Genomic DNA, 15300 nt, shown 5'->3' with positions numbered 1-15300 from the left:
GTTGGGTCTGCCTGGCCTTGGGGGCCATGGGGGCAGGCCTTCCAGGCTGGGGGTGTGGGGTCCCTTTCCACCTCTGGTGCCAGTCAGTTGTCAAACTGAGCCTGGCCAGCCAGGCAGTGCTGACCTTATGGTGCCTGGCTGGGTGTGGGGCAACAGGGTTTGCCAGGTTCCTTTATGGGGAGTTGGGGTGCACCATCCCCTTATGGAGCGGTTCTGTTTACCACCTTACCGTTTGGGGATGTGGTTTTGCCTCTGGGGGACCATTTGTTGCCCACAACCAGGGAAAAAAATTTAAAGGGAGGCTATGTAGATATTTTCTCCCTTCTCTTATCGGGAGCTGGAGAAAAAGGAGAAGGAAGATTTGGATGAAAAAGATAAAGAGAAATTGAAGAAGCACAAGGTGCTACTTGGGCAGTCTCTCCTCCAGCTGATGTTGCTCGGCCTCAGCAGCCAGAGGAGGGGCAGCAAGAGCAGCCCTCCTTGGAGATGAATTTTGGGGACAGTTTTCTGTCCAAAACGATCACCCCAAGGAAGGTGCAGAGTGTCGTGCAGGAGCTGGAGGAGAAGCTGGTTGAGGAGGACCAGCCCCCTTCTTCGGTTCCTTCGGGCACCAGCAGTCCTTCAAGGGATGGCCAGGAGGAGAGGCCGCATGAGGTGGAGGGGGAAGAGATGGAGACACACGAGATGCCTCCAACTCCGCCCACTTCCCCCCGGCAGCCAGCCCCTCCTGCCACCCCAAGACACAATGCGTCTGCCCCGAGCCCCTCACAGGAGGTGGCTCCAGACACCCAAGCTGCCAGTCAGCTTGGGCATCCGTACACCTCCGAAGTCTGGAAGCATTTCCGACATATGGAGGATCCACGCAATGCACAGTGCCAGCTGTGCAGGGCCTGGATCAGTCATGGGCAGGATGCTGCCCACCTTACTCTGGGGGGGGGGATGTGGAACCACCTGCGGAAGCACCACCCGGTGGTGCTTCTTAAAGGGGAGAAGCAGGCTGGTGCTGGGGTGCCCAAGCGGCCAACACCACCCAGCCAGAAGGTCTGTCCCATTGCAACTACCTCCAGAGCTCTCCAGGACACTTCCGTGGCAGTGCAGGGACGCCAGGCATCTCTGCCTGAGATGTTTGGTGGGGGTGGCACCTGTGTGCCAAGAGGGGGAATCAGATATGGCAGGAGCGTGATCGCCTGGAACCTTGCCAGGTTGATTGCCCATGGGCTTCCATTTTCAGTGGTCGAGAATCCTGGGGTGCTAGGGTTGCTCGAGTACCTGGCGCCCTGGTACAAAGTTCCTGCTAGAACCACCATTAGCAGGACCATTGTGCCAGCTGTTTTCAGGGCGACTAGATCTGTGGTGAAGGTGCATTTGTCCCGTGCTGCTGGGGGGACTGTTCATTTCACCTCAGATATCTGGAGCTCCCAACATGCGTTCGAGGGGTATCTCTCCCTGACTGCGCATTGGTGGCAACCCAGAGAGCTGCAGGGTAGGGGTGGCACTGGTAGTAGCGGTAGGCAGGATCAGGACCGCCAGGCCGGCTATCGCTGGGCCTTGCTGCATGCCAAAGCAGTCGATGTGCCACACCCGGCGGACACTCTCAGAGCCATCCTCTCATGGCAGTTAGAGGGCTGGGTAGGCAGTGGGGACGTTGCCATGATCTTCATGGTGACTGATGGTGGCTCCAACATCAAGGCGGCTGTCCAGTGTCGGGGCCTACAACGCCTTCCTTGCGTGGCCCACCTTCTCCACCTCGTGGTTAAGGACGCATTGGGCCAGACGAAAAGCCAGGATCGTCAGTATCTAGCCGCGACCCATGAGTACCGACTTCTGCTCCAGAAGTGTCGACACATCACGGGTCACTTCTCATGCAGCAATACAGACTCGTATCTACTGCATGAGAAACAGACACTGACAGGCATGCCAGGGCACCGCCTGATCGGTGACGTCAGCACACACTGGAACTCCACCTGTGCCATGCTGGAGCACATGGTGGAGCAGAGAGCAGCCCTGGATGCCTTTGTCTCTGAGACAAGGGTCTTTCAGGATGAGAACCGTCTCACCCAAGAGGATTGGGTGGTCATTTCTCAGACTGTGGAGGTTCTTGGGCCCTTCAAGACCCACACAGAAATGCTCTCGTCTGACACGGCGAGCATTGCACTGGTCGTCCCTGTGGTCCACATGGCTCATGAGGACCTGGCCTCATTTCTAGTGCCAGCTCAAGGCCGTGCAGACGTTCTTCCAGTGGTGCGTGCCCTGGTTGTTAGGATGCAGGAAGGGTTTGAGGCCCACTTTCAGACTTTCACCCAGTATAAGGTCTACATGATGGCAACCATGTTAGACCCGTGCCTTAAGGGCACAGTCGCCGAGCAGGCCAACGAGCTCGATCGCTGGCAAGACGAGCTTTCCCAGAAGGTCGAGCGTTGCAGAGTCAGGGCAGGCCCAGTGCCGGTAACTGAGGAGGAGGGGGGTGGAAGCAGCTCATATGCCACTTCCACTGCTGTTCATCCTCAACCTCCCCGGCTACGCAGACTAGCCCGCCAGACTCACGCCACAAAGAATCCTGAGATGACACTCATTGGGCGGCTCGTTGGCCCCTTTGGGAGCGGTAGGCCCCTGAGAACGGAGACGGATGCTGTGATGGTGAGGGACTATCTTTCAGAGCTCAACAAGTTACAGGAAACGTCTCCTTTGGACTACTGGGACATGGAGGGGGTCCGGCCGGCCCTCTCCTCCGTGGCCAAGGCGTTCCTCTCATGCCCACCGACAAGCGTGCAGAGCGAGCATGTCTTTTTGCATATGGGCGACATTGTCTGCCCACATCACAATCGCCTGCAACCCTGGACAGTTGAGCAGTTGGTCTTCCTGAAGGTCAACTTGCCTCTGTTCGGCTCCTCAAACGTAGACTTTGAGAGTGAATGAAGTGAGCACCTACTTGTGCCTGCATCCTCTCTTGGCCCGTGCTTGGAAGGCGGTTGTAAAATGCTCTCCCACCAAAAATAGACTAGAGTCCAAAGACAGCCCAAAAACTCACTCACAAATTGATTGGCAGTGCATCCCCCACCCCCACCCCTCATCCATCCCCAAACCAAAAGTGAATGCTGGTTTAAAATCTGCAAAGCAATCCAAATTTCCCCAATCCCCATCCACACATGCCTAATAATACTGAAAGGGCCATTGCAGCCCCCAACTGTAACTGACAGCACCAACAGGCCCAGCCAGGATAACCCAGTTTTTTTTTTCAGGGGCAGGAGGATGAAAGAGGGAGGTGCCAGTGATGATGACAGGCAGCCAGCAGCCATACCAATGCTGAGGTCCCTCTAATGGAATAGTGATAGCTGGTGTGCTGCTGCTGAGCTGAGAGAGAACGAATGGTTGCCTTCCTCTCACACAATCTGAGGCCCTCCAAGTGATCTTCCTCATTTGGGGTGCAACTCTGGCTTGCCTCCTCGTGGTGCACCCTGGGTAACGTAAAAGAGCCTGGACAGCCAACCATCCATCACTCAAGGTAAGTCTAAATGCTTCTTGCTTTGTGTTAGATACAGAATGATGTGGAGCTAGGTGTGGTCCACCGCTTCTCTTGTTTGAGAGTTGTGTTGTTTGGGGCAGGGCTGGAGAGCTAGCATCTGTAGATTGTGTGTTCTGTGGCAGGGAAGCTGACATCTGGGTAAAAGACCCAGAGCCAGCATGCTTGTTGCGCTTGGCCAGCTCTCCCCACGTTGTTTGAGGCAGGGCTGGAGAGCTGGCATCTGTAGATTGTGTGTTCTGTGGCAGGGAAGCTGGCATCTGGGTGAGAGACCCAGAACCAGCATGCTTGTTGTGCTTGGCCAGCTCTCCCCATGTTGTTTGGGGCAGAGCTGGGGAGCTGGCATCTGGGTTTGCTGCAGCCAGGTCTGCAGAGCAGAGCTTGAGCAGATTGTGTTTTGTGTGGCAGTGACGTTGGCATTGGCAACTGGGTTTATATTGGTTCCAGGCCAGCAAGGTTCATATAGATGGATGTAGTACATTTGGGTCCTATAGAGATTCTCTGGTGTGAAGTTAGGTTTGGCTTTGGGTGCCCCAGGAATTGTGCCCCTGGCCCAATCTTTTTGGGACTTGGAGGTTTTGTAGGGGAGAGTCCCCTGTGGGTTCCCCTGCAAATTTGGGGGCTCTCCCTCAAACCCCCTCCCCTCCAAGCAGCTTCCAATATACCCTATTTTGCCATTGATTTCAACGGCCCTAGGGTATAATGGGGCCATATATTCGGAAATAGCCGCACATCTGCCGTATATGTGGCTATTCCAAGTATCCGTATTTGGAAATATACAGTATTCTGAATTTTTTTGCCCGGTATATTTCCGAATCCGATTAATTCCGATTTTTTTTTTTTTGCACACCCCTACCACTGACATTTGAACTGTGTAAATAGAGGATATCTGTTCCCAGTTTCTCTAAAAGAGCTTCTAGTTAAACCATTGAAACAAGACACCAGAGTAGAATTTGGCATTCAACTAGCCAAATGCTATTTTCACTGGTGGCATAGGTATTAGGCAGAGACAACCACGGTATGGAAAATAAATGAGTGGAGGGGAGAAGTGGTAAGAAGATGGAAAGAACTGTGAGAGGCATAGGAGATGTAGTGGAACAGTATCTGAAAGGTGGGATAATTTTGTGTAAAGGGCCTATTGTCCAGGGCTGGGCTGGGTCCAAGGAAAGTGTTAACAAAATCTAACAAATATTTTTTGCCTTCCCTACCCTCTTCACCATGGCTGTCTATGAATAAGCAGACTAAGTTGTCTTACATTTTGCACACACATGCCCACTGTGTACTTACTTTCAGTTGCAAACACATCAAAAATAAACTTTGCACTAATGCGCTATAATCCTGTTGTGCTTCTTTTCTTATTTGTTCTTTGAAGTGGTCGTCTTCTCTATGTAGGTCAGCAAATCTGGCTCTCAGGACTGTTATTTCCATGATCATCTCATGGCTCAGTTCTGCTACCTAAATAACGAAGAGAAAATGCAATAAAAACTATGTACCTCTCTCTAAATTCATAATTATGGTTTAAAACACTCCTTTGAGTGTGTACATATAACTAGCAACAAGAGACCTTCCTGGGTTTGGCTGGGAAAAATAACACAGCCACCCACCTGACTAAGCCCGAACTCGGCATTTCTGCTTTTGTCTTCTGTTGCATTCATTTCCTGAAAGAGAATTAAAAAGCATCTTCCATCTCCATGAAAAATTACCATCTTTCTACTGATTAGTACAACCATGCAAATCTCTTCCAAGGAAGAGGAATTAGAGCAACACATTTCCCTTTCCCAGCATGAAATCAATAGCATGAGAATACTTGTTCTTTATGATACAGTAGCTGCTGCTGCTGCTGGAGGATATTTTCATAGAACATGGAGTAGGTCTCAAAGTTGCTGCGCTCTCTGGCCATGATGTCACAACCTAGAGCAGTGAGGCATCTTTGTAAGTGGTCTTTTCCAATGGTGATCTGGAAAAAAAATTGCCCCAGAAAATAACAGTCCAAATGGTAGTTTTCTCAGAAGTATGTTGCTTTGCAGGTGTGCTGCTTTCAGTGATTTTTCACTAATCTTACAGAATACACCTCAAACATTTGATGTAGGGTTGCCAACCGCCAGGTAGGTACAAAGAACAACCACTGTGATATATAGGCTACTATACTTTATATGGTGCAACTACATCCAAATTTCACAATTATCATTAACAGAGAAATAACAATAACAACCTTTAAAATAATGTTAGATTACCATTTTCAACAGGGCTCAGCCTTATGTTATTATAGCCTTATATGTTAACAAGTCAAATAACTAGTTGTAGAAGAGAGTGACATGTCTTGTTTGGCTTAAAGTCTCACCCAAAGACTGCCTTCCCCCAATATCTTCAAGAATTTCAACACTGCAGACCTCCCCTTCTTTTCTCATTGGATAGGCAAAGTATATTTTACATTCTCCCTTTTATTCCCTGTTCAAGCAACAACAACTACCTAAGTACAGTAAGTACATAACATGGGGCCAATTTAAGAATATGGCTTGTATAACAAAACTATAAGGAATGGCTCCTAGAAATTTCAGTATTGTATGGATAACCCACAGGAATAGACATCACTAGCTTCAGCAGAAAGTTAGACCTTTGCTTGATTATAAACAGTTAAATCTGGGCATTGGTGGTTGTGAAACCCCACTGTCCTTCATATGCATCTGTGCTATGCATATCACACTCTACTACCACACTTCATAGAAGTTTGCAGGCATCCCTATATTACACAGCTTGCTATATGTAGAATCAGTTTATAATCCATCTACTCAAATTTGAAACTCCTGCAACAAAATGCTTCCCATCAATGTTTTCAGACACCAACACAAGCTGATCTAGCACATGTTACATATTGATACCACACAGCTTGAGCAATGTATGTTACCGTCCCCCACCTCAACCCATTGTGCCCACAAAGTCAAAGGCGTAGGCAGACAATATTTTTGATCAAACTAGAGAATCACAATTGGAATTGTGAAACAAAATGCTCCCACAAAGAGACAGCCAGGGAAATGTCACACCCTTCCATCAGGAGCTTGTCTTGTGACTCCATGGGATCTCCCCATATCTAGACCAAAATGAATGATTGGACAATAGCTTGACATTCCAAGCTACTCATCAAGCATTCTGAACAATACAAACCAGGGAAACATTTTTGTTCCCACCAAGGTAGAGAAGAGCATAGCTTTGGAGTATACAAAAAATTCCACTTAGTACTCCTAGTTAGGTTCAGTTTCAGCTCGGGGTTGTCCCTCCACAAGCATTCTTGACAATGCTCACACTTCAGGATTGGGTAACATATGAATCTCTCTCCTGATCCTCATCTCCCTCTGTCTGTCTTTCTCATGCCAGCACAGTTCCCCATATTCTTATCTCTAATTCCCACACTTGGCCTTCCTCACCTCCTCACTCTCCTGGAGCTCCTCTTCTACTTGCTTTTTCCTTCTGCTTTTAACCAGCCTCAGGAATCATGCTACATTTCTCCCACCACCTCTTCCCTGTAGTTACATTCTTACTCCACCTGTTCTTACTAATACTCCAGAATCTCATGCTATGCCCACTTGCTTCTACTTTAAGCCTGATCCTATCCTTTCCAGCCTGTCTAATCAACCTGTCCCTTTTTACCATCTTCATTATAATACCTTCTCTTTCCACTGATCCTTTACCTTTCCCCCTCAGGAACATGATACATACATTCAGGAGTGAATTCTACTTTGACTAGCCATGGGAGGAAACATCTAGTTAACATAACTTTTTCTGCTCAGAATTGTTTTTTGCATTTGCATTCAGGATTTTGCGTTTTTGCATTCAGGATGTGTAATTTTTATTTCATTGCATTGTATCTTGCGTGTGTGTGTGTGTGCGCGCGCACATGCATATAATCTAATGGTCAAATGTGCCTTGATCTTCAGAAATGCAGATCAGGGCCAGATGGAGAGCAAGAAGATTTTCCTGCTGTGAGAAAATGACCCCTCTGTCGCAAACATGGTTGCCAGGGCGCCTGGAGAAGTGAGCTTGCATCCGCCTGGCCAGTGAATGCGAGTAAAGCTATCCAGGAACCATGTAAGACTCATGTGTGCCAACCATCAAGTATATTAGTGCTTGAGACAGGCACAGAGTGTCTGCAGACGCACACGGACGTTTCCCCGCTACCGCGTGGAGCCCGCCATGGCGAGGAGGAGGCTACGCCGCCACAGAGCTGTCCAGGCGACCGGTGTTGAAGCGCTAAGCATGGAAGCCACTGTGTTTCGCTAACACCACTTGTAGCCATCTTCCTGCCTGGTTGGGCTTCATTCCTTCTTAGTGGGAACCTCACGTACACACCTTGAGTCATTCCTAGCCCACAAGCAACCCATCTGTTTTATGAATGGATTAATGGTTCAACTGTTGATCCTAATTACGCAGTGATAGCCTGAACAACAGTCCTCACCCAGGAGATGGTAGGAAAGAGGAAGGATCTCTCCTGCTACCTCCAAACCCTTTCGTCTACACCGGGATACCTAGGTCCATATCTGATTCCCTATTGTCAGCTTCCCAGATAATCCCCTCTCATCCCAATCACCGGAGCCGCCCCAGGCCCTGTCGCAACTTGGAAGTTTCCAGGATGCCCAGGATGAAGGAGATGTTCATTGGTTGAAGCATACACCCAATCAGGTGTCGCCATGGACTCGCCATTGGTCCAGCCGATGTCCAGCCTTCTTGGTCATCAGCGGAACCTCCCATTACCACTCCCCGTCACCTCCCATCCCCTCAGGACTGAGGTGACTCTATATAACCTGTGGACTAGCTACCCACAGGTGTGCTCTCTATTCAGCAACCCCCATATCCCGCTGGATAGATCCATCCCCGATTCCTGATCAGTTTCGGGTCCATCCCCCATTCCCTCATTCGTCGCCATCGGAGTCTTCCTTGGAGTCTGCGAGAGGTAGTATCACCCTGTATGTCCATCCTTATATGTTACCCCTATCGATCTCTCAATATTTCTTTAGATCTGTGTGAATGTGTGATTGTTTTTGTACCTTGTGTGAAAGAACTATTATTTCAAATAAATTACAATTGGTTTTATTAAATTAGAGTCCATTTATTGAGCATCACTCTCTGAATGGTTGAGCCTGGTATACATAGATAAAAAAGATTCCTATTAAAGCCAAGTGTCCATTAAACTAATTCCCCAACCTCGTTTTGAGGGCATTTTGGCTTACACTGCAAACTTGCCCTTAGCAGAAAAATCTAAAACTTACCCAAATTGAAACAGGGGAGCTTTAATCTCCCCCCCAGCAAACCTCTCTGAGCTTGTGCAGAACTGCTGGTGCCTGTTCCACATCTCAACTACCTCTGAGGTGGAGGCACAGTCTCTGAGGAGGAATCATGACTGTTGCCACAAGCCCCACCATTGCTGCCACTCTGACAGTGATGCAGCAGTGGCACTGCAAGTGGACAAGGAGAAACCATTGCTGTTGCCACAAGGCCCAAGAGAAGCAGTGAGGCAGCTGTGCTTCAGGCAAGCAAGGAGGAACCACTGTGAGCCCTGCCTCACAGCAGGGAGGTAGTAGTGGGCACGTGGGCAAGGAGGACATGCTGCAGTTGCTATGAAGCCTGGGAAAAGCAGTGAGGTGGGGATGTCTTAGGCATATAAGGAGGAACCACTGCCTGGCCTGGAAATGGGTATGTTATGTCTTGCATTTCAGTCTTGATGTTACAACATAGTGAACGCTACAGAGGCGACCAGTGGAAGCCCACTGGTCCCCGGATGTAGCTCGCTAATACGCCCCGCCAATCAAGATCTGTGGCGGGAAGTTTAACTGGCTAGGATTGGACCTGGCCAGACAGAGGGTTGTTTCGGGGTATGTATATAACCGGGGCCCGGCCCGTGTTTCTCTCTCTTGTGATGTACTTGCCAATAAAGTATGTTGCTTTCAACACGTCTCGTCACTCAGTACATTACAGGGTAGATTGGTGAGGAAGAAGGGGAGCCTTTGCCTCTACCTTCCCCCATTCCTGAAATGCTGCTGAAGCAGCTAGCCTGGAGGTGGACAGTTTGGCAATAAAGGGGGGAAGCCTACATCCTGCATCCTCCCACCTGCTGCCAAAACCGCTGCTCCTGAAAGTCTTCACTCCATCCCAGAAGAAAGGGGGGAGCAGCCCAGTTATGGGGGGTAATGACAGTGATGGTGAGGAGAAAGAATGAGGAGTGGAAGAGTGACAGAGAAAGGGTGGAGGAAGGGTGTGAGGGAAAAAGGGGAGAAGGCATGGATGACAGAAGGGGTGGGGGGAGAGGGGAGGAAGCAAAGGTAGGGGGAATGGGAATTCCCCCTTCCCATAAATTCTTTTCAGGTCCTCACTTGTGTGTATTTAATCTCCCTTTTTGCCATCCTTGCTTTTCCGAAGAAGGGAGCAGAGACTCATGAAAGCTCATGCCATGCCTATAAATCCTATTAGTCTTTAAAGTCCTACTTGACTCTTTACTGCTTTTCTGTTCATTATAGTAGTCAATTAATATCAATTTAATTAATTAGAAGTTTCTGTTCTGCTCTGTCATGACCTCTATAACTTCTTAAAATGGTCTTGCTATATGAGAGTTGAATCTCTAGTAAAGAAATATAACCTGAGTACCTCTGCATCAGTTTCATGGTGATTTTCCATTAGCTTCTGAATAAATGACTCAGCTATTTCTGGCCTAGTAACTGAGAAGTTTTCTTGCATGGTGTGATGTTTCCAGAGCTCTGAAAGAATAAGAAAAGAATTTTATCAGCAATTTTCAGAATAAGAGAACAATGGAAGTTTCAATCAGAAATTCTCATCAGCAATTTTCAGAATAAGAGAATTATGGAAGTTTCAATCTTCAACACCAATTACTTGAATAAAATTTCCTTGAAATCATTGGTATTGGTGCATATGAAATAGTTCTAGATCAAGATGATGGGTAGCCATGTTAGTCTATCTGCAGCAATACAAAAGAGTAAGAGTTCAGTAGCACCTTAAAGACTAGCAATATTTGTAGTAGGGAATGAACTTCCATGAGTCTGTCTCTCGAAAGTTCATACCCTATCATAAAGTAGCACTGCTATTGAGGCTGCTTTCAATGCTCCCAATGGCAATTGCCTCCAGAAGGCAGGATATTCATGTACAGGAAAGCACCATATAGACTGGGGGATTCTCCCCCCACCCCCGCCAACACACACACACACACACTTGAAAAAAAATGTTTGTAAAAGTCTAGTTCTCAGTCTTAAACTGGAGCAGCATTTGTGCCAGGAGAGGGAGACAAGGCTGGACAGTTGGGCCCAGCATTGGCTGTCAGCCAGGTAGCCCTCAAGCAGCCCACTCCCAGGGGCCAGCCCATCACTGGGAAGGACAGGGCGGTGGACTTGGAGGTTGTGGGCTTCTTTCTGGTCTGTAGCCTATATTGAAGGTGCTGAGTTGCACTTGGCATTTAGAATTTCTCTCCCAGGAAAGACCTACCCCCTCCAACCCCATGCTTTCAGAGGGTATTTTCTATGTGGCTAACCATCCTTTGCTATGTCTGCAAGGGCTCACGGGTTAACAGGACCAGAATTTTTTTTTTTACCCTGGCTCTAATGGGGTTTTCACCTTCCCCATATCCAGTGTATGCATGATTGTTCAGTTTAAAAAACCATAACCGTCAAAATTGGCTGCTGACATTGAGGCATTGGCTGGGAAACACAGTGCAGGTTGTACACAGTGGGCTCTTGGCAGGACTAAAAAGAGGATCCCCTTAAAGGGCTTGGAGAGAAGGAGTGCATGACAGCCAACCTTGGTGCCAATGCATTGAACACATCCCCAGGAGGATGGCAACAGATAGAAATAGTTTCTGCTGCTTCCAGCCCTGGTACCAGCCCTCTTCCCTCAGTTACCCAAACAGACAGGTTGGGGAAGATGCTGACAGCAGCTGGGCTATCAGCTACACTTGTTGTCTCCAGCATATGCTGCACCAGGACCAGAGGAACATATAATCAATAAAGTTGTGGCCTGATTCTCCCTAGCAGGGTGTGTCTGTGCTGTCCTTTTCTCTTCTTCCTCTCATGGGCTGGTCCCCAATCCAGGCACAACTGTGAATCTCCTTCCAACAAGCACAAATATTGTATGTTTCACTGTGGACTAACATTTGTCTAAATACCTTAAGACTATCGGTTATGATATCACTCAATTCACATAAAAATTCACTTTTCCAACTACATATGTATTGCATATGTGTTGTTTAAAAGTACTAGTAAGCTCCTGTGTTCTGGTGGGTTTTTTTGTTTTACTTAGAGGCTGTGCATCCTGTCTCTAAAGCATTCTGGTGTGTTGTTGTTGTTCAGTAGCACAGTCGAGTCCGACTCTTTGTGACCCCATGGACAAAGTCACGCCAGGCCCTCCTGTCTTCCACCATCCTCCGAAGTCTGCTCAAATTCGTGTTTATTACATCAGTAACACTGTCCAGCCATCTCATCTTTTGCCATCCCCTTCTTCTTTTGCCTTCTGTCTTTCCCAGCATCAGGATCTTCTCCAGGGAGTGCTCCCTTCTCATTTGGTGGCCAAAGTATTTGAGCTTCAGCTTCAGCATCTGACCTTCCAGTGAACAGTCCAGTGATTTCCCTTAGGACTGACTGATTTGATCTTCTTGCAGTCCAAGGGACTCTCAAGAGTCTTCTCCAGCACCACATCTCAAAAGCATCTATTCTTCTGTGCTCAGCCTTCCTTATGGTCCAGCTCTCACAGCCATACATTACTACTGGGAATACCATCGCTTTGACTATATAGACTTTTGTTGGCAGGGTGATGTCTCTACTTTTTATTATACTGCCCAGGTTCGCCATAACTGTCCTCCCAAGGAGCAAACGTCTTTTAATTTCATGGCTACAGTCACCATCTGCAGTGACCTTGGATCCCAGAAATGTGAAGTCTGTCACTACTTCCATGTTTTCTCCTTCTATTTGCCAAGGTGTGATGGGGCCAGATGTCATGATCTTAGTTTTTTTGATGTTGAGTTTCAAGCCTACTTTTGTGCTCTCCTCTTTCACCCTCAACAAGAGGTTCTTTAGGTCCTCCTCACTTTCTGCCATTAGAGTAGTGTCATCTGCATATCTGAGGTTGTTGATGTTTTTCCTGGCAATCTTAATTCTGGCTTCTGCTTCATCCAGGCCAGGCATGATGTACTCTGCATATAAATTAAATAAGCAGGGTGACAATATACATCCTTGTCGAACTGGCAGAACGGTTGTTATTCTAAACTGACATCCACTATTTCAGAAGCACAGGCTGCCCCACCCCTGTTCATGGTATGAAGCTGCAGATTATCGTTTGATTTAGTTAGCAGAAGATAACATAGACCAGGGATGGCCAATGGTAGCTCTCCAGATGTTTTTTGCCTACAACTCCCATCAGCCCCAGTCATTGGCCATGCTGGCTAGGGCTGATGGGAGTTGTAGGCAAAAAACATCTGGAGAGCTACCGTTGGCCACCCCTGACATAGACCTTATTAAAATGAGCAAGATATTAACCATGTACAATCATTACCAGTAGGAAGGTTTCTTTCTTCTCTTGCTTTTTCAGACATAACCAATGTCAGTTCCTTGTTTATTTTCTTTTGCACATCATGAATCATGTGTATTTCTAGACTTTCCAAGAGTTTTTTAAGCTAGAACCAGAAGATATTTTATGTACTTTAGAAAGACAAGAGGATACAAAGACAACAGACATTCAGTATTCACAACGGCAGAGTACAGGATTACTTTTGATGGAAAACACTTGTGCTAGGCATATGTCTTCCAGCTGACAGAGAATTTTTCCTTGCCTGAGTAGTGTAGAAAGCAGAGAGCCAGTGTGGTGTAGTGGTTAGAGTGTTGAACTAATATCTTAAAGACCCAGGTTTGAATCCCCATTCATGCCATGGAAGCTTGCTGGGTGACCTTGAGTCAATAACACTCTCGCAGCCTAACCTACCTCAGGAGAGGAGAATGATGTAACCTGTTTTGGGTACCCACTGGGGAGAAAGATGAGGTATACATGAATTTATTAATAATAGTCATCATATAATGTTTAATAAGTACAGACATTCAGTTGACCCTTAAGTAACTGATTCGATATCAAGGAGTGTTGATGTCTTGTTAAAAGAATATACTGTACTCAGACCTCAAATTCAGTGAGAGCTCACAGGAGCGCAGCTCCTGAACCTTTCTGAGAGTTCCACCTCCTCCTTCTGAGAGTTCCACCTCCGTGTCCATTGAATAGTACATACAGCTGCATAACAATCCCTGGATGAGCTCCACCACCTATTTTTCTACAAAATGACCTGTGACTGTACTTTAGTTCATAATCAGTTGATAATCCAATTCCAATAATTTATTACAATTAAAGATCAGCTATTTCAAAACAGTCAGATAATCAATTTTAGACCTTTATATTCAAATTCATAGTACAGCTCTTGCAAGTGTTGGATTGATTCTAATATTTTAAGGAAAACATATTGGTCTATGCTTTACAGACTATACAACCTTGTCTTCTGTTTTGCTTTACCTGCTGTGTTTTGAGCTCAGCTTCTGAAGTTTCTTTAAGGGGAAATATACACTGAGATGTAGTTACAAATCCTTCGAATTCATCTTCTAGGCCCATATGTATGGCTACAGATCTTATAGCAGGGTAAAGAATTTCAACACTAAGAAAAAATGCAGTTACATATATTTTATTTATTTATTTACTTAACTGGATTTATATCCCGCTCTCCCCACCAAAGCAGGCTCAGGGCAGCATACAACAATAAAAACATTTACAAATATTGAGCATTAACTCATTAAAACCTTAAACAGTATAACAATTAAAACATATTAAAACAATTTGGTGCTGATAGTAGATTCCAGTAACTTCAGTCTTCTTGAGTATCCTAATATGTAGCTATCAATTAAAAGCAAGTTGAAATAAAGCTGTCTTGCAAGCCTTGTGGAACTGGACAAGGTCCCACAAGGCTCTTACTTCTTCCGGAAGTTGGTTCCACCCATAGAGGACCGCTATAGAGAAGGCGCTCTCCCGAGTGGTCTTCAATCTTGCCTCCCTCAGCCCAGGGATCAATAACAGGTTCTGTGTCCCTGATCTGAGTATTCTCTGGGGAACATATGGGAAGAGACTGTCCCTAAGGTAGACAGGTCCTCGGCTATATAGGGCTTTAAAAGTAATAACCAGCACTTTGTAGCTAATCCAATACATTATCGGTAGCCAGTTCAGTTCCCGCAGCCCAGGCTATATCTGCTTCCGCATGGAGAGCCCCAATAACAGCCTAGCAGCTGCATTCTGCACAAGCTGCAGTCTCCGGATTTGAGACAAGGGTGTTACAGTAGTCCAATCTCGAGGTGACCGTAATGTGGATCACAATTGCCAGGTCGCCGTGGTCGAGGAAAGGGACCAACTGCCTTGCCCGCCTAAGATGGAAAAAGGCGGATTTGGCAGTTGCTACTATCTGGACCTCCATTGTCAATGAAGGTTCCAGTAGCACCCCCAAGCTTCTGACCTTGGGTGCCTTTGCAAGTGGCACACCATCAAAAGCTGGTAGGGAGATTCCCCTTCCCAGGAGAAGACACTCTCTCCCGAGTGGTCTTCTCTTTTATTAATATATTGTACATATATTAATAAAAGACACTAGCTCCTAATTATTTTGCAATTATCTTCTTTCATACCCTTAGTTTTATACATTTCTATATATTTCCCTATCATTCCCCCCTCCATTTTTTGCTATGCATTGTGGTAAACAAAATAGTTCATATGAG

The 15300-nt window shown here is 46.8% G+C and overlaps 1 protein-coding gene across 1 annotated transcript in view; it reads right to left on the bottom strand.

Moving 5' to 3' along the window:
- The window catches only part of LOC132585063 (coiled-coil domain-containing protein 162-like), a 53742-nt gene that overhangs the window by 37562 nt on the left and 880 nt on the right, over positions 1-15300 (bottom strand). Inside the window, exons 2-7 of the mRNA XM_060256856.1 lie at positions 14060-14198; positions 13061-13181; positions 10154-10263; positions 5328-5477; positions 5125-5178; positions 4808-4975 (exon numbers count right to left, since the gene is read on the bottom strand). Of these exons, the coding sequence (XP_060112839.1) occupies positions 4808-4975; positions 5125-5178; positions 5328-5477; positions 10154-10263; positions 13061-13181; positions 14060-14198 (742 nt within the window). The remainder of the gene's footprint in view (positions 1-4807; positions 4976-5124; positions 5179-5327; positions 5478-10153; positions 10264-13060; positions 13182-14059; positions 14199-15300) is intronic.

Source organism: Heteronotia binoei, chromosome 1 (assembly GCF_032191835.1).
Source record: "Heteronotia binoei isolate CCM8104 ecotype False Entrance Well chromosome 1, APGP_CSIRO_Hbin_v1, whole genome shotgun sequence".
NCBI lineage: Eukaryota > Metazoa > Chordata > Lepidosauria > Squamata > Gekkonidae > Heteronotia > Heteronotia binoei.
The sequence above is the reverse complement of the archived record's forward strand: the minus strand, read 5'-3'. Positions and strand labels throughout refer to the sequence as shown.